This window comes from Ornithorhynchus anatinus, chromosome 18 (genome assembly GCF_004115215.2).
Source record: "Ornithorhynchus anatinus isolate Pmale09 chromosome 18, mOrnAna1.pri.v4, whole genome shotgun sequence".
NCBI classification, from domain to species: Eukaryota; Metazoa; Chordata; class Mammalia; order Monotremata; family Ornithorhynchidae; genus Ornithorhynchus; species Ornithorhynchus anatinus.
Genome location: NC_041745.1, coordinates 15,424,432 through 15,449,309, shown reverse-complemented (window position 1 = coordinate 15,449,309; position 24,878 = coordinate 15,424,432). Strand labels below are relative to the sequence as shown.

General features: G+C 61.4%; 1 protein-coding gene across 2 annotated transcripts in view; it reads right to left on the bottom strand.

Annotated features, from left to right (window-relative positions):
- The window catches only part of EXOC6B (exocyst complex component 6B), a 370,191-nt gene that overhangs the window by 123,130 nt on the left and 222,183 nt on the right, over window positions 1–24,878 (bottom strand). For both annotated transcript variants that reach the window (XM_029083071.2, XM_029083072.2), the window contains exon 19: window positions 17,833–17,974. In XM_029083071.2, the coding sequence (XP_028938904.1) occupies window positions 17,833–17,974 (142 nt within the window). The remainder of the gene's footprint in view (window positions 1–17,832; window positions 17,975–24,878) is intronic.

Genomic DNA, 24,878 nt, shown 5'->3' with positions numbered 1-24,878 from the left:
ACAGCTGTTGGCCGGGGGGCGTCCACACCGGTGCCGAGACACCGACCCTTCTCTCGGACAGCGTGGGCAGAGAGAGCCACTTCCTGGCTCTTTTTTTTTTCCTCTGAGTGGCCCTTTGCCCAAGAGCCCCGAAGCAGCAGGCTCTAGTGGAGACAGCACGAGTCAGAGGACCTGGGTCCTAATCCCGGCTCCGCCACCCGTCTGCTGTGCAACCCCGGGCCGGTCACTTCACTTCACTTCTCTGCACCTCGGTTCCCCCGTCCGCAAAATGGAGATCCGGTATCTGTTCTTTGAGCCCCGTGGGGGACCTTGCTTATCTTAGCGCTTAGGACAGCGCCGGGCACATAGCGATCGCTTAACAAATACCACGGTTACGGAGGCCCATGCCCACCCGGGGCCCGGAATCCCACCGGTTTCCCGAGGACCACTTCGGGAGCCGGGTCCCCCACTGAGTCGGGGTCCGGCGGGTGGGCGACTGGAGGCGCAGGCCTCGGTTTCACTGCCCCCTCCCCGTCCCCCAGCCCGACCCCGGGGAATCTGGGGCCACGGATCTGGCCACGGGACGGCCCGTCTTCGAGAACAAAGCTCTCCCCGAGCTCTAATCCCCGACTCGGGTTTTCAGTTTGATTTTCTTCGCACGAGCCAAAAGCCCGTGGCGGCTTCGGCCCCGAAGGAACCCCGCCTGGAGGTTTCCGCGGCCGGGGCCGCCGCCCCCCCCCCCCCCCCCCCCCCCCCCCGGGGGAGGCCTCCTCCGGGGCCCGTCCCCGGAGCAGAAAATCACCCTGCGATAGAAGAGATCTGGATGCGGCTGGCTGCAGGGAGCGCCTCAGCCGGGCCGAGGTCTGGCAGCCCTGTGCCGCGGCCAAAAAAGTAACGTCTCCGCGAGGCCTCCGTCCCTCGGCCACCCGGGGCAGCGCGAGCGGGAGGCTGACCTCCTTTCTAAATCCCTTCCCCGGGGAAAGACCGGAGAAACAGAAACCGTCAGTCCTCGCACAGTGCCCGAGGCCGAGGAGAGGGAAAATAAAGGGATCAGACCAACAGGCGGGAGGGGAACAAAGAGGGGTCAGTCCCCCGAGAATAACGGTAGGGCGGTTGGGACCCCGAGCCGGGCGGGACGAGCCCCAGGCGGGCCCTCTCCTCCGGCAGGCTGCCGTGTGCCGCCTCGGAGGCGGCCCGAGCCGCGGTCCGGAGACCGGCACCCGGATGAGAAGCGCGGGCCCGGCCGCCGATTCCCACAGCTCTCGCCGCGCTTCCCGCCGGAGACGGCGGCGGAGGACGCCTCGTGTGACGGGGCCGAGGTTCCCGAGGCTGGGGCGGGATCCCGGGAGGCCGGTCTTGTCGGTGGGCCCCGTGGGCCAGCGATCTGGGGAAGGCTCCCGGCTCCCGGCTCCCTGAAAGCGACTGGACCGCGCTCTCATTCATTCATTTCGTCGTATTTACGGAGCAGTTACCCTGTACGAAGCACTTGGGAGAGAACAACAGTGCAACGGTGCTTGAAAGATCTGTCCACAACAGGGACACGGCTCACTGGCGGAGGTGAGACGGAGACCGACACCTCTTCCGGGAACTAGTCGGACCCTGGAAAATCGGGAAACTTTCGGCTGCTTTTTGGGAGGACGTCCGGTCGGCCCCCACTCCAGAGGTAGCATCCACCGCCCTCGGTCGTCGTTAACACCGCCATCGGGCCGTGGGGCACCTCCATCTCGGCGATTACCCCCGTTTTAAAGGTGCCAACTCGGAGGCCCACAGAAGAGTGAGTGACCCGTTCAAGGTCGGGCAACCGGTCGGGGAAAGCATCTGCGGAGGAGCGGGTCGGGTCTCCCTAGTCTCGGACCCGGGACCCTTTCAGAGAGGGGTGAGCCGGAGGGGAGACGACTTGGAGCGCTCTCGACTCTTACGAGGAACCCGCCCAAGCCGGCTGGAGGTGGGAGACTGACACTTCCGCCGGTGTCTCCGGCGCGGCTCCGGAGATACAGGCCTGGCCGCCCTCCCGGGGTCCCGACTAGCAAGGGAATCCTCGGCACTGAAACCCAGAGTCGGGCGAAACTCGAGTTGGCTACCTTCCGGCCCGCGGCGGGTCCCGGGTCTTAGGAACCAGAGGGCTGACGGGATTGTGATTACTGTTATCGCTATAATCACCTTAGCTTCAAGCCCCCAAATCTCACTCTGGTCTCGGTCGCCCTTTTTACTCATTATTAAATACCGGCCTGTAGACGTGTCGTGCCTGTGCCGCCCTCGCACGTGGATCTGGACCTTTTATTCACCCAGCCTCAGCTCACAACACTTCTGCACGGCTCCGTAATCTATTTTTTTGTCCCCCTCCCCCTCTAGACTTTAAGCTCAGTGTGGGAAGGGAACGTACCTACCCCTTCCGCTATACTATACTGTACTCCAAGTATTTAGTACCGCACAGAGTAACCCCTCAATGAATACCATCGATTGACTGATTGATGAGGCTGCCTCAGCCCGGCGGTTTCCCGTAGACTGTCAGCTCATTGTGGGCAGAAAATGTGTCTGTCATGCTGTAGCCTCCCAAACGCTCTGCCCTGAGTAGGCGCTCGGTAAACACGGCCGACTGACAGTCTGGCTCCCTCGAGCTTTGAGGGATCTGGGTGCTCCCCTGGACGCTGCGCCCCGGGGAGGACCCGGCTTTCCTGCATCGCTTCCTACAGGTGAGACTGGCTCACCAATGGGCAGGGCCACGAGCTTCCACAAGGACCGGAGGACGGGTGGTCCCATTCCCGGGAGTTGGGGCCTGTGGGGTCAAGAGCCAGGAGACCGGCAAACCGCGACCCGCTTTCGATCGCTAAATCGATCGAAGGCGTTTTCTGAGCGCCCGCTCAGAGTAAGCAGCTCGGGAGCAACGACAGAATTGAGAGAAACGATTCCTGTCCTCAAGGAGCTTAGTCTCGCACTTCTCTGTAACGGTCTCCCTCACACACCCAGGCTCACCCACAAACACGCGCGCGTATATCTACAAGGCGTATTTTATCTATATGTTCTCGATCACCTGGGGCAGAGCCATCAGGATGGGTCGTGAACACTTCGCTTTTCCTTCTCCGCCCGTGGTAACTGTTTCCACTGCCCGAGAGAGGGGAACGCTAAGGGAGGGGAGGGAAGGGGGTTCGGTCCTCGCCTGAAATGAGGCTTCGGGATTATCCGCGAGTTTCATTTCTCTCCCAAAGTCGACGCATACCGGAGAGGCAAAGGCGCGTTCGGCGAGAGACGACGGGTGGGCTGGCTGTTTTTGGGTTTTTTTAAACGGATGACGGAGGGTTTACCCCAAATAAACCGGGAAACGCAGCGGGCGTGAAGGGCTTCCCATGCCGCCGCTAAATGAATACGCAAATCAATCTCCATCTGGCCGCTAAGTAGCTGCACTGTATAAATTGCCACGGGCAGGAAACGGAGCTCCGTTATCCCTGAGAGCCATCAGCTTCCCTAACACAAGCCACATTCACCTGGAGAGGGGAGCTGTCGGGAAGAGGAATAAACCAGGCCCAGCCCTCTGCGGAGGGACAAAAACCTCAACGGAGATCTCGGGGAACCTGAGAAGGCCGGTCGGGGGGGCCCCCTCCCCCAGACCCACCCGGCGATGGATCACCAAAAGTCACGGCGGGCCTCGGGGTCCCTCCCCGGCGGGGAGGAGCAGCGTGGTCCTCGCGGATAGAGCACGGGCCTGGGAGTCAGAAGGACCTGGGTTCTAATCGCGGCTCTGCCCCTTGTGTGCTGTGTGACCCCGGCAAGTCAGCTAACTATTCCGTGCCTCGGTTCCCTCATCTGTACCGTGGGGATTAAGACCGTGAGCCCCATGTGGGACGGGGACTCTGTCCCACCCAACCTGCTCGTATTCATCCCAGGGCTCAGCACGGTGCCCGGCACATAGTAAGCGCTTAACAAATACCATCACCATTATTATTAAACACCACTACTATTACTATTATTTCATTATCGTTATAGACCCAGAGCTGCTCGGCCTGGGGCACTGAGGTGTTTCAGAGGACGGCTGGCTGGGGGTCAGCCCTCGGGCGACCAGTTAGGTGGGCGCTGACCAGGAGAGGGGATTCTCCCTCGGAGTGGAGGCTTCGGGAAGACCAGGAGACTGACGGACAGAATGGCAAACGACAGCGCAGACGTTGGGGGGCAACGGCCCAGCACGGTGTGTCTGCCGGGGGGGGGGTTGGGGGGCAAAGAAATCTCCTTCGGCCGTGTCAGCTCTCTCCGTGCACACGCACAGACACGGACACGCGTTAGGAGAATCCGATTCATCGGCTCCAAAGGAATTTTCTATTAAGACGTCCCGGTGTCAAGTGTTGGGCTGAGCAGAGGTCCCTCAGCCCTAGAGGGAGCTTACCCTCTAACGACTAAGCACATCCTTCTCTCAAGTCTCCATTTCCTCCCGCCTTCAGGCTATCTCTACTCCGACACCTCAGATTTAACGCGTCCAAAACAGAACACCTCACCTTGCCACGGAAACCCTGTCCTTTCCCAGACTCTGCCATCGCTGTAGACCACACCACCATCCTCCCTGTTTCACAAGCTCATAACCTTTGCAGTACCTTCCACTGACCTCACTAATTCCACCCACATACGCCATCTGTCCCATCCTTCATAACATCTCTAGAACCTACCCCTCCCTCTTTATTCATTCTTTCAGTCGTATTTATCGAATGCTTACCGCGTGCAGAGCATAGTACTAAGTGCTCGGCAAGTACAATTCAGCAATTAAGAGGGACAATCCTTACAGTCTAGAAGCGGGGACAGAGATATCAAACAAGTCAACAGTCGTCAATATAAAGAGAATTTTATATATATACATATATATATATATATATACACATCCAAGCAATTAGACAGGCATCAAAATAAATAGAATTACACATATATGCATATATACATAAGTCCTGGGGTTGGGGGGAGAGCAAAGGGAGAGCGTCGAGGTGACACGGGAGGGAGGGAGAGATGAGGAAAAGGGAGGCTTAGTCTGGGAAGGCCTCTTGGAGGAGGTGAGCCTTCAGTAGGGCTCCGAAGGGGGGAAGAGTGACTGTCGGGTGGATCTGAGGAGGGAGGGCGTTCCAGGCCAGAGGTAGGACGTGGGCCAGAGGTAGGACAGGCACGAACTAGGCACGGTGAGAAGGTCAGGTTACCAGCGGCGGAGGAGCGGAGTGCGCAGACTGGGTGGCAGAAGGAGAGAAGGGAGGTGGGGTAAGAAGGGGCAAGGTGACGGAGAGCTCTGAAGGAGTTTCTGTTAGATACGGAAGTTGATATCCCATCTTGACTACATCATATCCCATCGTGACTACTACATCAGGCTCCCCGCAAACCTCCCCGCCTCCTTTCTCTCCCCTCTCCTCTCTGCATGTCACTCGGCCGCCCGGATCGTTTTCCCAAAACCAAAATGCTCATTCCTCAACCCTCCACCCCTCAAAGATTTAACCGCGGCCGCTCATCTACCTCCGCATCCAACGGAAATTCCTCACCGTCGGCTTTAAGGCGCAGTCGGATGGCCCCGTCCTACCCGACTCGTTGATTTCCTACTACAGCCCAGCCCGCACCCTTCGCTCCTCCGGCACCAACCTGCTCGCCGTACCCTGACCTCACTGCCGACCCCCGGCCCGTGTCCATCCTGCAGCCCGAGACTGCCTCCCTCTTCGCACGCGACGGATCACCGCTCTCCCCACCTTCAAAGCCCTATTAAAGTCACATCTCCTCCAAGAGGCCTTGCTTGATTAATCCTCACTTCCCTAATGGCTCTCCCTTCTGCATCACCTACGCACTCGGATCGACCCACTTAAGCGCCTTGATTTTCACCTCCCCCCCCCCCCCCGCCACAGCACGGACGCACTTATCCATCTGTAATTTATTTTTATGTCCGCCTACCTCTCTAGTCTGTAAACCTCTTGTGGGCTAGGACCGTGTCTAGCTATTTTATTGTACTGTACTCTCTCCAGTGCTTAACACAGTGCTCCGCACACAGTAAATGATCAACGAATGCTTGATCGATAACTCGATTATTGGGAACACCTGGAACCAAAGTTCCAGATTCACATTCACCATCTTCTCCTCTCTTGATAGCTGAATAACAACGATTGTTACTAGATTATTATTATTGTGATATTTGTTGAGCGCTTACTACATGCCCAACACTGTACCAAATGCTGGGGTAGGAACAAGATAATGAAGCATAATGAGGTCCCACACGGGGCTCACAGTCTAAGTAGGGAGGAGCACGGGGCTTGAATCCCCATTTTGCAGATGACGGAGCGGAAGCACAGAGAAGTGAAGTGACTTGTCCAAGGTCGCACACAGCAAGCGATTAGCACCCAGGACCTCCGAATCCCAGGTCCAGGCTCTTTCCACCAGGCCACGCTGCTTCTCGTGCCTTCTCGCGGTCCGGTGGAAAGTCTCTCATCGAGAGAACCGAGGAAATCACCACAGTGGAGCCATCCGGGGAAGTCAAGGGTATTTCCTGAGTGCCTGAGGGCAGAGCGGCGTACTAAAGGAGTTGGGAGAGTCCACCACAAACAACGAACGCCCTCCCCCGTCCCCCATTCCTCCCCCACAGGGGCCACAGAACGGAGGACGAAAGACAGGTGGACACAAATTACTTTCGGGAGAAAGAGCAAGGATGATAAGGGGTAGGACCGGGAGTGTACGTTAGGATGAAATCGCTAAGAAAACAACTGAATGCACACCTCAAGGGCGGAGCGTGGGCATTTAACACCCGACAACGCTAAGGGGGGGGGGGGGGGGGGGCGACGCAACTTGGGATACCGGGAGTCCGTCGGGAAGGGCTTCAAGGAAGAAGTGGGATTTTCGGAGGGCTCTGACGACGGGAAGGGCCGCGGGCGGGCGGATTTGAAGGGGGAGTTTCACCGTGGGCAGGGAAGGCGTCTATTCACTGTTATACCGTGCTCTCCCAAGCACGTCGTACACTGCCCGGTCACAGCGAGCGCTCGACAGATGCGATGGAATAACGAACGAGACGGTAGGCGAGGTATCGGAGGTGGGGTTCACCGGGGAAACCCAAGACGTCAGCTGGTGAGTTGTGGGTTGAAGAGAATCGACGGGGACCGCCTGCAACCTCTCTCGGATGCCCCGGGGAAATAAAACCGTCAGCGCTCGCTGACCTGGGCCCGCGGCACGGCGTGACGGAGGGCATCCGGCGAGCCGGTTGATTTGAGAAGCAGCACGGCTCAGTGGCAAGAGCCCGGGCCCGGGAGTCAGAGGACGTGGGTTCTAATCCCGACTCCACCACTTGTCTGCTGGGTGACCTTTGGCAAGCCACTTCACTTCTCTGCCCCTCAGTCCCTCGCGTGTAAAATGGGGATTACGCCCGTGAGCCCCACGTGGGACCGGCTGATTATCCTGTAACCACCCCGGCGCTTAGAACCGCGCTTGGCACATAGTAAGCACCGAACAAATACCATCATCGTTATTACCATTACCTCGCTCTGTTCTTTAATATTATTATTATTATTATTATTGACAAAATGGTATAATTAGCATAATATTGGTATAATGACACTTGTTAAACACCGGGGTAATTGACGCGATTGGTATAATATTGGTATAATGGCACTTGTTAAGCGCTGCTCTAAGCCCTGAGGTAGATGCGAGTTAATCAGGTGGGACACAATCCCTGTCCCACGTGGGGCTCACGCTCTTAATCCCCATTTTACAGATGAGGTAACTGAGGCCCAGTGAAGTGACTTGCCCAAGGTCACACAGCGGACTCCTGGCGGAGTCAGTCAGGATTAGAACGCGGGTCCCCCCCGACTCCCAGGCCCGCGCTCTATCCACTAAGCCACGGACCCTCGGCCCCAACCGGGAGGGGGGGGGGGGGGGGGTCCAGGTCGGGACCTCTCCCGTAAACCGGGAGCTCGTCTTTTTCGGTGGGTTTTTTTTTTTTAGGGTGTCTGTTATGCCTTTTCTAGGCGCCAGGCACTGTGCTAAGCGCCGGGGTGGATACGAGCAACTCGGGTCAGATACGGTCCCTGGCCGATGAGGGGCTCACGGTTTCAATCCCCATTTCACCGACGCGGTGACCGAGGCACAGAGAAGTGAAACGACTCGCCCAACGTCTCACAGCAGATAAGCGGCAGAGCCGGGATGAGAAGCCACTGTCTTCACTGTCTCTCTCTGCCTGTCTGGGTTTTAAAACTCCTCCCGACCCCAGGGAGGCTAATATCGGGAGCACTCGAGAGCTAATAATAATAATGATAATGTCGGTATTCGTTAAGCGCTTACTATGTGCACAGCGCTGTTCTAAGCGCTGGGGGAGATACAGGGTCATCGGGCCGTCCCGCGTGAGGCTAAGCGGGCCCGGGCCCCGCTCACCCTGGGACCGGGGGGGTCACGTGCCTGGTGCTGCCCACCTTGGCTGGCGGCGGGGGAGCTGGGCCAGGTGCCCGCTCGAGGTCCGGTTCAGTCGTCAGAGGGCCTTGAAGTGAAATCCTTAAGGGTTTGAAGAACGCCACGGAAAAACGAGCGGCCCCGGGTGGCGGCCTCCGAGACGAAGCCGGTCCGTCCAGGGTGTCGGACCCCGAGACGGCCTGTCTGTCCAGCCCACCTTGCCGGGGCGGCGCCCGCAGCAATGAGCCGGGGTTTCTCTTTGGCTCCGCTGTCTCCTCCCGCGCTGAAGAAGTGAAGCCAGGCCTGGCTCTCGGCGGGGTTGGAAGGGGGAGCCAAACGGGGGCCTCGCTGAGCGACGTGGAGAGGGTTTTCGGGACGAGGAGTACTATCATCTTGGGACGCGAGCGGTGGGGTTGAAAGGTTGAACCCCGGGTCCGCGTCGTTACGAGCGCCGGAGTCTGGCGGAGGCCGGCCGGTGGATTTCCGCGGGTCGGGGGCTGGACGCTGCATTCATCTTCCCGGAGAACGAATCTACTCCATCGGGAACTCGGTTTTTTTTTTTTCCCTCTCTTCCCTCTTTCCTTCCTTTCTTTTTAAAAGACATGAACAGAGTGTCTGTCCCTGAAACCTGAGAGTTTAAGCTGGTAGGCCATTAGGTACGGAGGCGAGGAATCGACTTCAGACACAACAGGAGCCTGAGAGGAAGCCCTCGGCATTTTAACTGCTCGGCACAGCCAAGTGAAAGGGAGCCCGGCTTTCTGAAGAGAGTTTGGGTCTGTTTGAAGGAGAGGAAATGAAAAAGAATTGCTTTCTAAGGTACACTAGCGACTCCTCTCCGTGATAGGTCATTCTGCGGTGTCTTGAGGATCGCGGGGGGATTCGGCAGATGGATGGGGCTTTCGGTTTTCTTTTTGAAATATAGGATCTTCGGTTGGGCGGCAAGGTGGGGGGATGGGGGAGGGTTCTTTCTCACAGGAGGCAGAAAAAAAACAAACCCTACTTTTTAGAAAACCCCCCTGAAAAGTTCTTTCCTGGGACAGAGAGCGGATTCGGAGCCAGGTGTTAAGAAGCCGCACGGGGTTCCAATCGGCTTACGTCGGGAAGCCCGGGTAGATAAGCCAGGCTGCTAAGGGGACGAGGGGTGGACCGGCTTCTGCCTTCTCGTCGGAGGCAGAGAAAGGGTCTTCTCGTAAGCCCCCTCTAAAACGGGCTCGCATCCAGGGATCTCTCGGCGGCAGCGTGAGAGCCGCCGCCCCCCACCCCCCGACCCGGGCTTCGTTCCACCTTCCCGAAGACATCCTGCCTCCTGGGCTATTCCCCTCCTCCTCCTTCCAACTTGGGCCTCCTCGCTCCCTTTCCAGCTTATGAATATCCAGCAGCGCCAGTCGCTCCGAATTCCAACAGAACGGCAAAACTCTGAATCGAGCGGTCGTCCCTCTCCCTTTGCAGCGGGTCGAACCCCCCCCCCCCCAACCCCGCGGCGGTGGGGCTGCCCCTGAATTTTCCGTGACCTCCCGGGGGAGGGCCGTCGGATCGACACGGCTGAGCCCATCGCCGGCCCCCCTGACGGCTCGCGGGGCAGACTGGCCCCGGAGAGCAGAGATATTTTTGGCCTCCAGATCGCCTGCGGCTGAAGGGTGACGGGCAGCTGCCGTTGACCGGGGTGAGGGCTCAGGAATGAGGTGGACAGACACACGCCCACGACTCCATCAACCGGGGGAACACTGACAATCCCCCCGCCCCCCCCCCCCCCAACTCACCGGAGCCCATAATTTCACTCTCCCGACTCGGCCGCCCCAGTGAAGCTTTTTACGAAGCTGAGGAGCGGTGACACCGGCTGCTTTGAGTCTCTTCTCCCTCCCCACCCGCCCGCCCGCTCGGGGGGGAGCGGGGGAAAGCGGCCGGGTGGTGGCGGACAGCCCGACCCGAGTGGGGAGAAGGCCCAGTTATGCGCTCCGCTCATCCGCCCGCTTGGAGAGCGGGAGCCGATTCAGTCCAACGATATATTCACAGAGTCATCGGCCTCGGTCATAAATATCTGTCCCGGGGCCGACCCCCAGGCCCCATTTCTATTAGAAGCAGGAGGCTGAGTTGGATAGAAACGCAAGGGCGTCTGTGCGAGTGTGTGTGTGAGAGAGAGAGAGGAGAGAGGGGACGAATAGGGGAGAGACTCGGAGGGATGGTGGGGTGAGCCGGACATTCTTTTTCTTTTAACCTCTCCATCACCTTCCCCCCCGGCCCTCGACCGACCTGGGGCTTGCAGAGGGGGTGGCCACTCCTCACCCAGAGCGGGGCTGGGTATGCGGCTATTTCGGCGCCGAGCTACGTAGTCACGGCTCTGATGGGGACCCAGTGGCTCGCGCGACGCCGCAGTCGGACGGCCTGACCCCCGGTTCCCCTGGTGCGGGGGGGGGGGGACGGGACGGGACGGGGGGACGGGGACCGCCAGCCGAGCCCAGCGTGAAGTCTGAGAAGCAACGTGGCCTAGCGGAAAGAGCCGGGGCCCGGGAGTCAGAGGGCCTGGGTTCTAATCCCGGCCCCGCCACTCGTCCGCTGGGTGAACGCGGGCAAGTCACCTCAAGCCTCCGGATCTCAGTTACCTCATCCGTAAAATGGGGATGAAGACCCTGGGTTCCGTGTGAGACCTGGACCGTGTCCGACCTGATGAGCCTGTAGCCGCCCCAAGGCCTGCTACGGAGCCCGGCGCAAAGGAAGCGCTTAACGGATGCCATGAGAAAAAAAAAAAAATGCTTGGATAACTTGGACGAGTTAAAGGTTGGACGGTCTAGCCTGATCCACGTCATCTGCAGGCCTCGAGTCCACTTTTTGAAAGAGCGAAGGGAAAGGAAGGAGCCTCCCTGTCTCTCCTCACTTTCCCCTGCACCTCCCCGGATCGAGGGTCACATGAAGCCTGGAACTCTTTCTCACCTCTGTGCGGGAGACCAGAGAGTGTGACTCACACACACACACACACACAACCTCAGGTGGAGCGCGGTAAATCCGGGCACTCTGCTCACCACCGGCAACTGGAGATGGCGGCACCGCCAAGGGCTATCAGGGGCTTCGAACTCTGTGTTTGGAGGTAGGAATTTGGGCGCGCTAAACCAAGAGAAGGCGGGAAAACCTACAGTGCATCTGACCCAAAGGGTCAGATTCCCCCCTCTAGACTGTAAAGCGGGCAGGGAACGGGTCTATTCACCGTCACGCTGTCCTCTCCCAAGCACTCAGTACGTGCTCTGCACACAGTAAGCGCTCGATAAATACGACTGAAGGATCGAATAAACGGCCGGATGACGGCCGGCCAGAACCTCAAGAAGATTATTATTTTCTCGGCCCAACCGCCCCCGCCTTCCAGAGAAGCCGGGCCACCGTTACTGGGAAGGCTGTGGGAAACCGCCTCCCCGGGGCGGTCTCTGAAACCAGTATTGGCTAGGTTTTGCCTGAGAAGGGGTTAAACCGGGGTCCCGCTTGAAGGACCACGTGACTCCCAGAGACGCCTTCCGACCCGAACTCGACGTCATCCCGAGGGCTTGGAACTGAGCATCCGGGGAGTTTCCGTCGGCTCGACTCCCCAGTTCCCGGCACCAGACAGGAAGCCAACGGGAGAAGGTCGAGTAAAACCCGGGATGCGCAGAAATTCCCATCGCGGCCTACCCGGCGAGGGGATCGAGAGCGGAACGTCTCGGGGCGGCTCGGACGGGTCGGAGGGGCACGGGGCGGCCGTCTGAGGCCGGCACGCTCCCCGGGCCGGACCTCGGAGCTGCGCGAGGCCCCCGATCGGCCCGGCCCGTCTGGGTTTCTGTTTCGGGACCCCCGGGATCGGGCTGGATGAAAACGAGGGGCTTTTGGTGTGGTTTCCAATCCGGTTTTATTGCTTTTTAAAAATTTCCAATAAAGGACCGGTTACGAGGCCAGGGAGACCGAGACGCCGGTCGGATTCCACGCTCCGCGGTCTAGCGGAACGGGCCTCCTCGGCCTACGGAATCGCCTCGAATGGGTGGGAAAGGTAGGATCGGGCAGAATTTCCTCTTCTGGGGAGGGGCCGTCCCTTGGAAAGGTCGACCGTGGGTTATTTCTGGTTCCCGGGGCCTCCAAGGTACACAAGGGCCTCAGAGCGCAGCCAAAGCGGGGAACCGTTCCAGGCCTCGAAGCGGCGGAGGGCCAAAACGCAGCAGAGACAAAGAGGGAGAGAGCGTGGGGAGAACCCGGACGCCTCCTCTCTCAGACGGGGAAACGGGCGGTGGCTGGGAGGGGAGAGGCCTGGGGGAATCAGCTGGCACGCACCCCCGCCGGGCTCTGAGACGGAGATCTCCCTCAGGAGACCCTGGCCAAAGTCACAGGACCCTGGGCCCCAGGCCCCAGGCCCCAGGCAAAGGTGAGAGTGGCATTTTAACCTGGCGGGGCGGGGCGGGGCGGGGCGGGGCGGGGGGGGGGTGCCACGTGCTCTCGGCGAGTCCGGGAAGCAGGGGGCGGGGTGGGGAAAACTCACCCTGGACACGGTTTTCCATTTTTCTTCCCACCCGGTCCCCAGGGCCGCCGGCCAGCCAATCGGAGGAGGACACTTTGTCTGCCCCGGCCAGTCTCCCGGGGCGGCGGAGGGCGTGACAGTGATGTATAGCGGGGTTAGACCTGCACCATCCATCTCAATTTTCCCGGCGGAGATGGCGTCCCAGCCCGGGGGCGGGGGGGGGGACGGCCCCCGCGGCTCAGGTTGGCAGCACCTGCCGTCGGAAACCTCGGGGTCCCCCGGCGGGGGCGGGCCGGGAGACGAGGTGGCCTCGGGTGACGGAATGCGAGGACGCGGCGCCCTCCGAGTGAAACCTCTCGGAACCGCCCCCCGATCCCCGAATCCGCTGAGCGGGCACCGCTCGCCGACCCGCGGCCCCTCCGGGGACAGGAGGTCCTCCTTCCGTTAGAGGAGAAAGGATTTCCCCGTTCCCAACGGAAGGGAGGGAGGCGGGCTGGCACCTCGGCGGACGTGGGCGACGGAGGGTTACCTATGGCCTCCTCTCTGGTGGGGACGGACCTCTTCCGACGGGCCGGGGCTCCCCGCCGTTGGAACCACCAGTCCTCGCTCTCGGGGGCCAGGGGCGGGGTCCGTTGCCGTCCCGCAGCCCCCTGCGCTTTTCGACGGGAATAACAAAAGGGCACACGGCTATTCTCGTGGGCAAACCGTCCAGGGGGGCGAGGGATCCCCACCCTGTGTCGCTCGCGGATACGGAGGGGATCGCCACCCGCGGCGTCTATGGCCGCCGCCCTCCGGAGAGCCACGGCACGGTGATTCCGTCCGGCCCTCGGCCCTCTGCCTCCCCTCTAGGCGCCGGGCCCGCTGTCGGGTAGGGACTGTCTCTATCTGCCGTTGAATTGCACTTTCCAAGTGCTCAGTACAGTGCTCGGCACACAGTGAGCGCTCGGTCGGTACGACTGAATGAATGACCACAAGCCCCGAGCCGCGTCAAGGGGAAGAGAAAGAAGAAAGGACCGGCGGGAGGACGGTACGTCGGGCCGTACGTCGGCCCGTCCGGCAGACAGGAAACGTCAACCCGGATGAGGGGAAAAGGAAGAGGAGGGCGGAAGAAAAGCTATTCGTGATCAGTTGACAAGGCAGTCGGCGGGAAGAGGGAACTCGCGGAGCGCGTCCTTGCTTCAGCGGGACGGCAACCGCTGTTTATTCTTCCACCTTCGGGGCAGGGCTTCTCCTCTCCCAGAGCCGGGCCCGGTCATCGGCCTCCCGGGCTGAGGGGTCTGCCGGCGGGAGGGCGCCTCCAAACTCCTGCTCCCAGAGACAGAGTTGGTCCGGGCCCCGGTTGGGAAGGGAGCGGGGAGGGCAAACCGCTCAGCGGCCCGCCTAAGGAAACGGCAGAGATCTGTCTGCGGCTCTCTCCGTCCGGTGCTCCGGGTCCGGACCGGCTCCGGGTGGAGACCCGGAGGGCTCGCTGCTCTTTAAGATCGTGCCCGGAGACCTGTCGTCTGAGCCGGGGCTCCGGGAGCGTTTCTTGGAGGGAGAGAGGGAGATGTGCTTGAGTTGGAGAGCCGGTCGGTTGCAAAGTGAAATTCGTAAGAATCCTTCGGTGTGGCCGGGTGCCTTTTGCTACATTGATTTAACATTTGCAGGGATTTATTTAACCTTTCCAGGGAAGCCAACTTTTCCTTTTACGCTCTGCTTTCCGGCCCTGGGCCGGAGACCGCCGAGCTCCGGGTACAAACCCGTTCGTCTCCTGGGCCGGCCCCGGAGGCGGGCGAGCGGTCCCGAGGAAGAGGTCTCCCGTGGGGGGGGCGACGGCGACGGCCCACCGCCGCCTCTCACCTCTGGGGAAGAAGAGACTGGCCGAGCTCTCGGAGGCTGCCCACCGCTCCAACCTGGACGCCCCCGGAGAGCATCTCGCCCCAGCTAACGCTCCTCCGTTGGTTGACGTCACCGGGGGGGGGGGGGGGGGGGGAAGCCCAACACTCCTCTGACTCTCCTCCGGCTGCTTTCCGGGCAACAAAACCCTCCGGAAACGAGCCGAGAACCTTCTTCCCCTCCTTTCCCCCCTCCTCCCCGGAAACCGGAGCGGTTCTCCCCACAGCCCCTAAGAGCACAGGCCTGTTGTTCCAGCCACACGAGGGCTGTGGCCGCCACAAAGTCCACGACCTGATTTTCCGAATCCGCCATCCCACCCGTTCCGCCTTGCCCGGTCGACGAGGGACACCGAGGCTTCCCCTGGGAAGCCGCCCACCTCTGAGCAGGGGAGAAGCCAGTCGATCGTATTTATCGAGCGCTCACCGGGTGAGGAGCGCTGAACCGAGCACTTGGCAGACTACAGTGGAACAACAGAACAGACCCAGTCCCTGGCATCAACGAGTTTACAGTCCAGAGGAGAAGTCTGCCAACTGGAACAGCGCTGGCTCAGGGTGAGGGGTGCAGGACCCGCCCAGGACACACCAGGGACCCGGTCCGGAGGCCTCGCTCGGTGGCGTCTGGCCCGTTCCGCCTGCCGCGGGCACCGGGCGCCAGGGCCGCCCCGGCAAGTCGACCGTCGCCGCTTGCCCTTGTGAAACTCTCAACGGGGAAACGGGGGTGGGAGCCAACGGGGGACGAAAGGAGGCAACGCAGGGGAAGAAAGGAAGAGGAGAGAGGGGGGCCGGCCATCCGGCAGCGTGACCCAGCGGGAAGAGCACGGGCCTAGGTATCGAGGGGTTCTAATCCGGGCTCCGTCGCTTCCCTGCTCTGTGGCCTTGGGCAAGCGACTTCTCTGCCTCCGGTTCCCACATCTGCCAAATGGACCCATCACCCGCGCCCACGTGAGGCCCGTGTGGAACCTGCCTATCTTGCGCCTACCCCCAGCACCCGGTACAGCGCTCGACACGTAGTCAGCCTTTAACAAACAGCACAATCCTACTGATTACTGCTATTATCTTCCCCACAAAATCCATCAGGACCCATCCCGCCCGGAGAGGCTCGGAGGCCCAAGTGCCCCGGGAAGACCGCCCGTTAAAAGGGCGCCGCACCCCTTCCCGCCCGCACCCAACCCAGAAGCCCAGAACCCGGGCCACGGCGGGAGGCGGACTTACTCGTCCGCGGCCCGATTTCTCTTTTAGGACCCGCGGGGCTGGATGAGGTACTTGGAGGGGGGGAAAAAAAAAAAAAACAAAAAAACCCACAGGCCGCGTGAACACCAAGCTGGATGTAACGACGTCGGTATTAATTATCCTGTCAGGGGTAGTTGCACCTTATACGCCTTCTGCATCGTTATTGGAGTCTTATGTATCTTTCCTTTCAGATTTTTTATAGACCGCTGAGCGGCTGATGGGAGGGGGCTGGTGCAGAGGGAAAAAGCATCGAGCGGAGTTTTCCCCGAGTAAAATTCCCGTGGAAGATTCCTTTGTTGGTTTTTAAAAATATCCTCGTTAAGGGGAATCGAACCATTAAATACTTAAATAGACGAACTCTGGTGAATCTTAGGTAACTGGAAAGATGTGTTTTCTGGGGCGGGCCGCGTTCTCGAGCAAGTTTGCACCCGCGCTTGCCAACGGAGTCACGGAAGTTGTCAGGCCCAGGAAGGGAGCTCAGGGTGGGCATTCGGTCTGCTCCCCTGCCTCCGGGAAGTACTGCCCATTCACCACCTCTGAAAAGACAGCACCCACTCTCTGCCCCTCGAAGACCTCTGGGGAAAGGCACACCGCGTCTCCTCACGATCCTGAGGTCAGAGAGGTCCCCCGCACACCGAACCCACATCCCTCCCGCTGCGACCCTCCCACGCGGGGCCCGGGCTGAGCGCCGGCCGGGTGGATCTCCCGATGGGTCGGCAAATCCTTCGGCCTCTTCCCATCTCCCGGAACCAGCACCAGCAAGAGGAAGAGTCCCCGGTGGCAGAAAAATGGGAAACGGGGATGCCGCGCGGGGAGCAGCGCTCCCCGGGGAAGGGCCGAGAGACGTCCCTGGGAGACGCCACCCGGGAACAGAGGCTCACCACGAGGGGCGGTGACCCGGGAGGGGACGGGCCTCGGGAGCGGACCGTCCTAGGAACGCTTGAACACTGTGGGCCCCACGTGGGACGGGGACCGCGTCCAACCCGATCGCCTCGAATCCACGCCGGCGCTCAGAACGGAGCTGGGCACGTAATAAACACTTAACGAATGTCATCATTATTACCGTTCCCTCACCAGTGCCGCGGCCCGAACGATGACTCTGGGCCTCTGTGGACCCTCCCTGCTGCCAGCCCGGGGGGGAGAAGGGAACCAGGGACCACTCGCAGGGCCAGGCTCACGTTCGCCACTTCCCCGCGAGGTAGGGGTCGGCGGGGCGAGGGCAGGTCAGGCCGGGCGGGAAGGGCCCGGGGGCCAACCCGACCCCTCACCCTGGGAGCGCCTCACGGTTTGCTTCCGGGCAGCCGGGGCCCGCCGGCAGTTCTCGGCTCTCGCGCTTCAAGCTCTCGTGCCGCGGGAGGGAGAGTGAGAGACGCTCCACCTAACCTTCCGCCCCCGAGGGAAACGGCCAGGTGGGAAGGGGCGCCGGCCCACCTCCCGGTGGCCGGACGCGTTTTCCGTGGGCACGGCCGGAAGGTATTCCTTAAGCGCTCGCTACGTGCCGGGCATCGTGCTAAGCCCTGGGGCGGACGGATACAGACCAGCCCAGCTGGACACAGCCCCTGCCCCCCCCGGGGGGTCCGCCGTCCCAATCCCCGTCTTACGGACGAGGCAACCGAGGCCCAGAAGGGTGACCTGCCCGAGCTCACGCGGCAGACGAGCGGCAGAGCCGGGGTCGGAACCCGTGATCTTCTGACTCTCCGGCCCACGCCCCATCCGCCGCGCCGTGCCGCTGGACCTCACCCACCCACCGCCGCCCGCCTCTCCGTCCGCCGATGGGGCCGGCCAGCCCCTCCTCCGGGACGGAGACGCCCTCCCACCCGCGTCCGCCAAGCGTACCCGTCCGGCCCCGTGAGGGGGAGCGGAGGGGGAGGCGGGAGGGGCCCGGGGCCGGGGTCGGCGGCTTACGTTCGCATTCCCGGACGTCCAGGTTGAACTGCTGCAAGGCTCCCAGGGTGAGCTGCCTCACTTCCGCTTCCAGGAGGAGCTGCGTCAGCGAGGTGGACAGGTGCTTGCAGGCCGACATGCAAGCCGTCTGAGCCACTTTGCCCTGCGAGACGAGAAGGGAAGAGACGGTGAATCGCCCCGCCCCGACGGCGGAGCCAGCGCTTACGCGGGGCGGGTTCCGGCCAGGGAGCGTCGGGGAGCGCTCGGCCGGGCTTCCTCCGACTCAAACCCGAAGCCTCTTTGTGGGCCAGGGACCGCGTCCCACCGGATTGACCTGCGCCTACCCCGGCGCTTGGAACAGCGCTCGACACGCTGTAAGCGCCTAACGGACACCGCGAAAAGAAGCGTTTGGGGCACCTGGCACCTCTCGGTCGGTCGGCCGATCGTATTTAGCGAGCGCCTACTGTGCCCAGAGCACTGGACTGTACCAATATAACACTCCTTGGCTACAGTGAGCTTACAGTCTAGAGGGGACAAGCCTCAGTCTCCGTACAACCAATCGAAAGCAGAGGCGGTTGGTTCTTCCCTGGGCTCTTCCTTCTCCGGGAAGGCCTGACCCCTCTCCAAACTGCCACAGCTCCCCCCGGGTAGGGTGGGGGGCGGTCCTCTCCTCGGACCCCCGAGGCCCCCCCCCGTCACCAGCGAAGCTGGAATCCCATCTGAGGTGCGGAGCAGAACCGACGCAGCCTCATCAGGGTCCCATCCCAACCTGACTCCGCAGGCGCTCCGTGACCCCGTCCGAGAAGTGCCGACGCGGGGGCGGGGGGGGGGGGGGGGTCTCTTCCTAGGTGGCCCCGACGAGGACGACTGAGGCCGGGCACCGTCACCGTCCGGTGGGGGCGAATCGCGACCCTCAGCCCAAGCCGGTTGGGAATCCGGCCCGCGGGCCCTGTTTCCCAGTGAACGACGAATGAGATTCCCTGCATCTGGATAACGCCCAACCCCCCCCCCTTAATAATAATAATAATAATAATAATAATAACAGTATTTGATACGTGCTATGTGCCAGGCGCCGTACTAAGCGCTGGGGTGGACAGAAGCAAATCGGGCCGTCCCCCTCCCATGTGGAGCTCGCAGTCTCAATTCCCGTGTAACAGATGAGGGAACGGAGAAGTGAAGCGATTTGCCCAAGGCCACACAGCAGGCGGGTGGTTGAGCCGGGATCAGAACCCACAACCTTCTGATTCCCAGGCCCGGGCTCTGTCCGCTACGCCACGCCGCTTCCCAAGGGGGACGGGAGAAGGGAGTCTCCGTCGGCGACCACTGCCGGTATGAGTATAATCCTGAACCTCTACTCCCGACTCTTCTCCGAGCCAAGAGGCTCTATCGGCCCGTGATTTATTGCCCTGGAGACTGCAGGCCTGGGGCTTTATTAAGCCGGCTGAAAGGCAATCCGAATGATTAGTTTTTAAAGGATCGATATCCCTCTCGCTCCGACCGGTGGGCGTGACGGCTACATCTTCAGTAAATAAAATAACCATCGCTGTTCGGCCCAGGGTTTGGTTTATCGGACCAAACCTTGGAAATCAAAGACCGCTCCGGTCCGCGCCTTCCTCCCCGAGATCTCATAGCGCCCTAAGGGGATTCGGACAGATCCCGTGGGGTCAGCGGCTTTCTGGGGCTAATCCCCCCCACCTTCCTGGCCAAGCTGCCCCCCTCCCATTCGTAGATTTCTTTTTGAATAATAATAATAATAATAATTACGGTATTTGTTAAGCGATGACTACGTAGGGGTCAGGCACTCTTCTAACTGCGAGGGTGGTTACAAGCTATTCGGGTTGGAGACGGTCCCCGTCCCACACAGGGCCCAAAATCTTAATCCCCATTTTACAGATGAGGGAACTGGGGCCCGGAGAAGTGAAGCGATTTGCCCAGGGTCACACGGCAGACGAGCGGTGTGACTGCCAACCTGAGCTCCGATCGTTTGTATCTGCCCTCTCAGTCGTTCCCCAGTCGTGCGTTCGGCAATCTGAGCCGGCCCGTCCTCTCGGGCCGCGAGATCTTGGAGAGCGGGGACGGCGCGTTCTTCTTCTGCCGGTCTCCTCCGGGCAGATCCTACTTACTGCCATCTTGATTCTATTTAGCGCCATTGTTCTCGTCTGTCCGTCTCCCCCGACCAGTAAGCCCCGTCAAAGGGCAGGGACCGTCTCTATCCGTTACCGATTCGTCCATCCCAAGCGCTTAGTACGGTGCTCTGCACATAGTGAGCGCTCACTAAATACTGTGGAATGAATGAATGGATTTGGTACAGTGCTCTACCTACGGCAGACGTCCAGTACGCAGCTCTGCAACAGCGGCACCCGACGCGAGGGCTGCCTACACAGAAGGCACCCAGTACGGTGTTCTGCACACGTCGGGGGCCCGGTAAAGTGCTCCGCACGCAACGGGTGTGGGCAGTGTGGGCTGGCGGGTAGGACAGGGGCCCGGGAGTCAGAAGGACTAGGGTTCTAATCCTGGCTCTGCCGCTTCTCTGCTGTGTGATCTTGAGCAAGTCACTCCATTTCTCTGGCCCTGGGGTTACCTCATCCGTAAAACGGGGAACAATCAGACCGTGAGCTCTATGTGGGGCAGGGACTGTGTCCAACCTGATTAACTTGCATCCGCCCCAGTGCTTGGTACAGTGTCTGGCACATAGTAAGCTCTTAATAAAACGTCACAAAAAAACGGGTGCGCAGTACGGAGGCCTACACCCGGAAGGCACTCAGCACAGTGGTGGTCTCCGCCCATACTAGGGGCCCGGCACAGGGCTCTGCAAAGAGGAGGCATTCGGGAAACAGCATCTGACGAAAGCGCTCGACTCGCAGGCCCCCGGGGAAATTGCCGATGCGATCTGAATTAAGGGGACGCATCTTCTTCGGCCCGCTGTGCTTGAAGACCGCTGATGACGGGGATCGGATCTGAGCCGTCAGCTCTTCCGATTCGGCGAAGGAACCGGGCGAATTTGGGAGGCCGGAAAGAGGAGGGAGCCAGGAGAGAGCGGGGTGGAGGAAGGTACGTCTCGGGGACGGACGGGGGTGGCCCGACAAGAGCGGCGGGGTTCCTAGGAGGGAGTCGGCTCCACCGGACGGGCTGGTCCAGGCTTTTCTTCCTCCCGGTACCACAGCGGTACGGGTTAGAGGGCAAGCACACCGCGGCTCGGGCATGAGGGCTTCAAATATCCAGCCCCCAGCCCGGGGGGACTGGGGCGGGGGGAGATTCCAGCCCTGGTCTTGGCCCCCGGACCTCGGGCAGGTCCCTCAGGCTGCCCGGGTCTCGGTTTCCACAGCATCGACTCCCCCTGACCCGCGCAACCTCGCCGGGAGTCCGGGGGGGGGGGGGGGGGGCGGGGGGGAGAGCGAGCCGACGTGTGGGAAACGCTCCGGGCTCTTCTGCGGAGAGGCACCGAGCGAATTAGAAGAATCATTTCCCAGTGAGATCACCCCAAGCCAAGCTTTCAAGTCCTGCCGACCGAGTCCTCTCCTCTTGGATCAGAGTAATGGGGTCTGTCTACGGTATAAAATTTAATTTTGCAATTGAGGGACATTCTGGCAAAGGTTCCCGACCGGGGTTTCTGGGTTGGTTAACCTCAGCGGAGGTTAATTGAACAAATTAACGGAAAAGGCACCACAGTCAAGCCACACACAAGCAAATAGTCAGAAGCAAATTCCTTTAACTTGACATTCATTGTGTAAAACCGTGTCCCTAATTGCTAGTTACTTCTGCGAATAGGATGCCGACGAGGATGGAATTACCCTCCTTGAACGGTGTGAGAGCCTGACTGCCTCCGGTCCGAGAAGTTCTCCGGGAACCCGAGTTCACGGGATCGGAAACCGATAGAACGTCGCAAAGATCTCAGTCTCATTTAAGACCTCGGTGATCGGAAACCCGTCGGGCCCGTCGCTCCGGCCATTCATCATCAAGTTAGCTTCCCATTACCGACGGGCTACTGAATTTCCCCTTCGCTACGCCCACGAACATTCATCTCTGTCAGGTTTGACAAATCGGCCGGACCCGCACGGCCCGCGACGCGCTTATCAAAGAGGGAAAATGATCGCGATGGGGGAGGGACTCGGCGACGGCCCTTACGATCCATCGATCCGGACCGGGCTCCGGCAAACGGCCGCCGCCCCCGTCGGGCCCCGGGGCCCCACCGGGGCACAGACGACTCGGTCTCACCTTGTGACTACGACATCGCCGAGAAGCAGCGTGGCCCAGTGGATAGAGCCCGGGCGTCGGCAGGACCCGGATTCCAATCCCGGCTCTGCCCCTCGCCTGCCGCGTGACCTCGGGCAACTCGCTTCACTTCCCTGGGTCTCAGCTGCCTCGTCCGTAAAACGGGGATTGAGACCGTGAGCCCCACGTGGGACAGGGACTGGGTCCAGACCGACTGCCCTGCATCTACCCCAACGCTCGGTAAAGTGCCCCGCACGTAGTAAAGCGCTCAACGAATTCCATTAAAAATCACGAACGACGATCCTGACGGTGGATTGTATTAAACGCTTACTGCGGGCCAGGCACCGGATGAAGCGGCGGGGTAGATAACGACGTGTCCGGACTGGACACGGTCCCCGATCCACACGGGGGACCCAACAGGGAGGCCGCTCCGCCGGAATGGCTCTTTGAGTGAGTGGGACGGAGAGGGCCGCCGGTGGACAGCGAGGTGGCCACCCCGGGCCCTCTCTCTCTGTTTTTTAATGGCATCCGTTAAGTGCGTACCGTGAGCCGGCCCCGTTCCAGCTCTGGGGTAGATGCAAGTGGGACACGGCTCCCGTCCCACATTGGGCTCGCGGCCTAAGTGGGAGGGAGAACAGGTAAGTGAGGACCCATTTTACAGGTAAGGGAACCGAGGCGCGGGTAACTGAAGTGAACCGCCCAAGGTGGGTATTTGTTCAGCGCTCGCTACGTGCACGGCGCTGTTCTGAGCGCCGGGGGATACGAGGGCGATCAGGTCGTCCCACGTGGGGCTCACAGTTTTCACCCCCCGCTTTACAGATGAGGTCACCGAGGCACAGAGAAGTTAAGTGACCTGCCCAAAGACACACGGCAGGCAAGGGGCGGAGCCGGGGTGAGGACACGGACCTGCGCTTCGCCCATTAAGCCGAACCGCTTTCCGGGCGGCCCTTCCCGCTCGGCCTCCCCTTCACCGCGCCATAAAACAATCCAGCCGCTAGGAATAAGGCGAAGGGAAGTTTCTGGAGGGGCTGCGCCGGGATGCCGGGCTCTCTGAAGGAGGCGGCCGCCAGAGCTGGGGTTTTCAAGGCACCGGCTGGCTCAAGGCCCAGTGCCACTGAGGGCGATGACGACTCTCAGGCCCATCTACAGCCGTGCACGGCGGGGGTCCGACCTAGGTCCCAGGATCCGCGATTCCCTGTGGACCCGTCCCAAGCCAGGACGCGGACTCCATCCCGCCCCCACCTGCAGCACCCGGGGGGCCTGGGGGTGAACTGGGTGCTGTCCCCGTGATCCCGTCCATCGACTTTATTACAGCGTACTTCCCCAAGCGCTCAGTACCGTGCTCTGCACTCAACAGCCGCTCAACGACCGGTTGATTCGTCGTGGCGGTTTCGGGGACTGTGGGTGCCGGGACTCCCGGGAGCCCACGGAGGCGGTGGCCCGGAACGCTGGGCTGACGAGGCGGAGCTCCCAGAGAGGGAGCGCTTAGCTTAGCCTCGGATACCGGGGCCGAGGCTCCGCTCAAGCCAGGCCCGGAGGGTTCCCGACTTCTGGCCCGCGCGGGGATCTCGATCAGAAAGCCCGGTGGACAGGGACCACCTCTCCTCCTGCCTCCATCACCTCCAAGCCGGGGGCTCTGCCCCGGCGGAGCCCCGCGGGGCCCGCGGCCAACGAGTCTCCAATTCCGAACGGATCGCCGGCCACGGGGACCTGGAGTTCGTAAGCGGGGGTAACGCCTCGTGCCCTAGAGCCTGGCGGACGGGGCCTTTCAGAGAATCGAGATCCTCAACCTCCAAGGGAGCCGGCTTCTGGGGGACGTGAAGCCTTTGGCCCGCTCGGGACCTGAGACGGGCTCAGAGGACAGCGAGCCGGAAGCCCGGGCGGGAGCGAGGCTCGCCCGAGAGCGACGGGGCCTTCGGCTACCGCGCTCCAGCCCCTCGCCCACCCCCACGACGGCTTCGGCCGGGGCGGCTCCGTCGCGCCCACGGGCCGAGGCGGCCACCTCTCCCCGGTGCTCGGCCTTCGGCCCCAATGTCCCGCGCTCTCCGGGCAGAAGCCGGACGCGCCCACGCCACCGCGACGGCCAGCCGGGCGCCCGGCGGGACGGCCTCGCTCGTCACCCGGCCCCGTGGGGCGGGGAGAGGGTCGCCGCCGCCCCATCCCTCCCCCCGACGCTCCCCCCGGATCCCGCCGCTCTGCTCTGAGGACACCTGGGCCGCGAGGCCCGGTCCCGGGCCGATCCCGCCGCCCGCCGAGGGCGCCCGTCGGAGCGCAGAGTGACGTCGGAGGAAACGAGGGCAATCGGACTGCCTTCGACTTAAAAGAGGTTATTATTTTAGCAATCCATTTTGGAAGGGCATTAGGCGGTTCTGTAAATACGGCCGGCGAAGAGCGCCCCGGGGTTTAGTTCGCGCTTACGGAAGAGGTTATGTTCCCGGAGGACGGAAGGCTCCATTATGGGAAAGTTCCCTTCGGCTCCGACTTCTCAAGTTCTTAATGCCCATTACTCATCTCCAAAAAACAAACAGCTGATGAAAACGAACCCGGAGCACGGGATCGGTCTAATCGGCCGAGCCGAGGGCCTGCCGTCGCGCCCGACGGCACGCCGGAAGGCCGGACCTCCCCCCACCCCGGCTCCCCGTTCCCCCGGCCAGCCTGCCCCTCCCGATCCCGACGCTACGCCTCTCGCCGTTCCCTCTCCGGGGCTCCCGTGGACTCCCCACCCCACAATCATCCTTCCCTCCCCACTCCGAGATCCCATCGCCGGGCCGTCCGAGGGAACCGGAAAGGCATCTGCCTGCCGGGACGCGAGAAGCAGCAAGGCGCGGTGGACGGAGCACGGGCCTGAGAGTCAG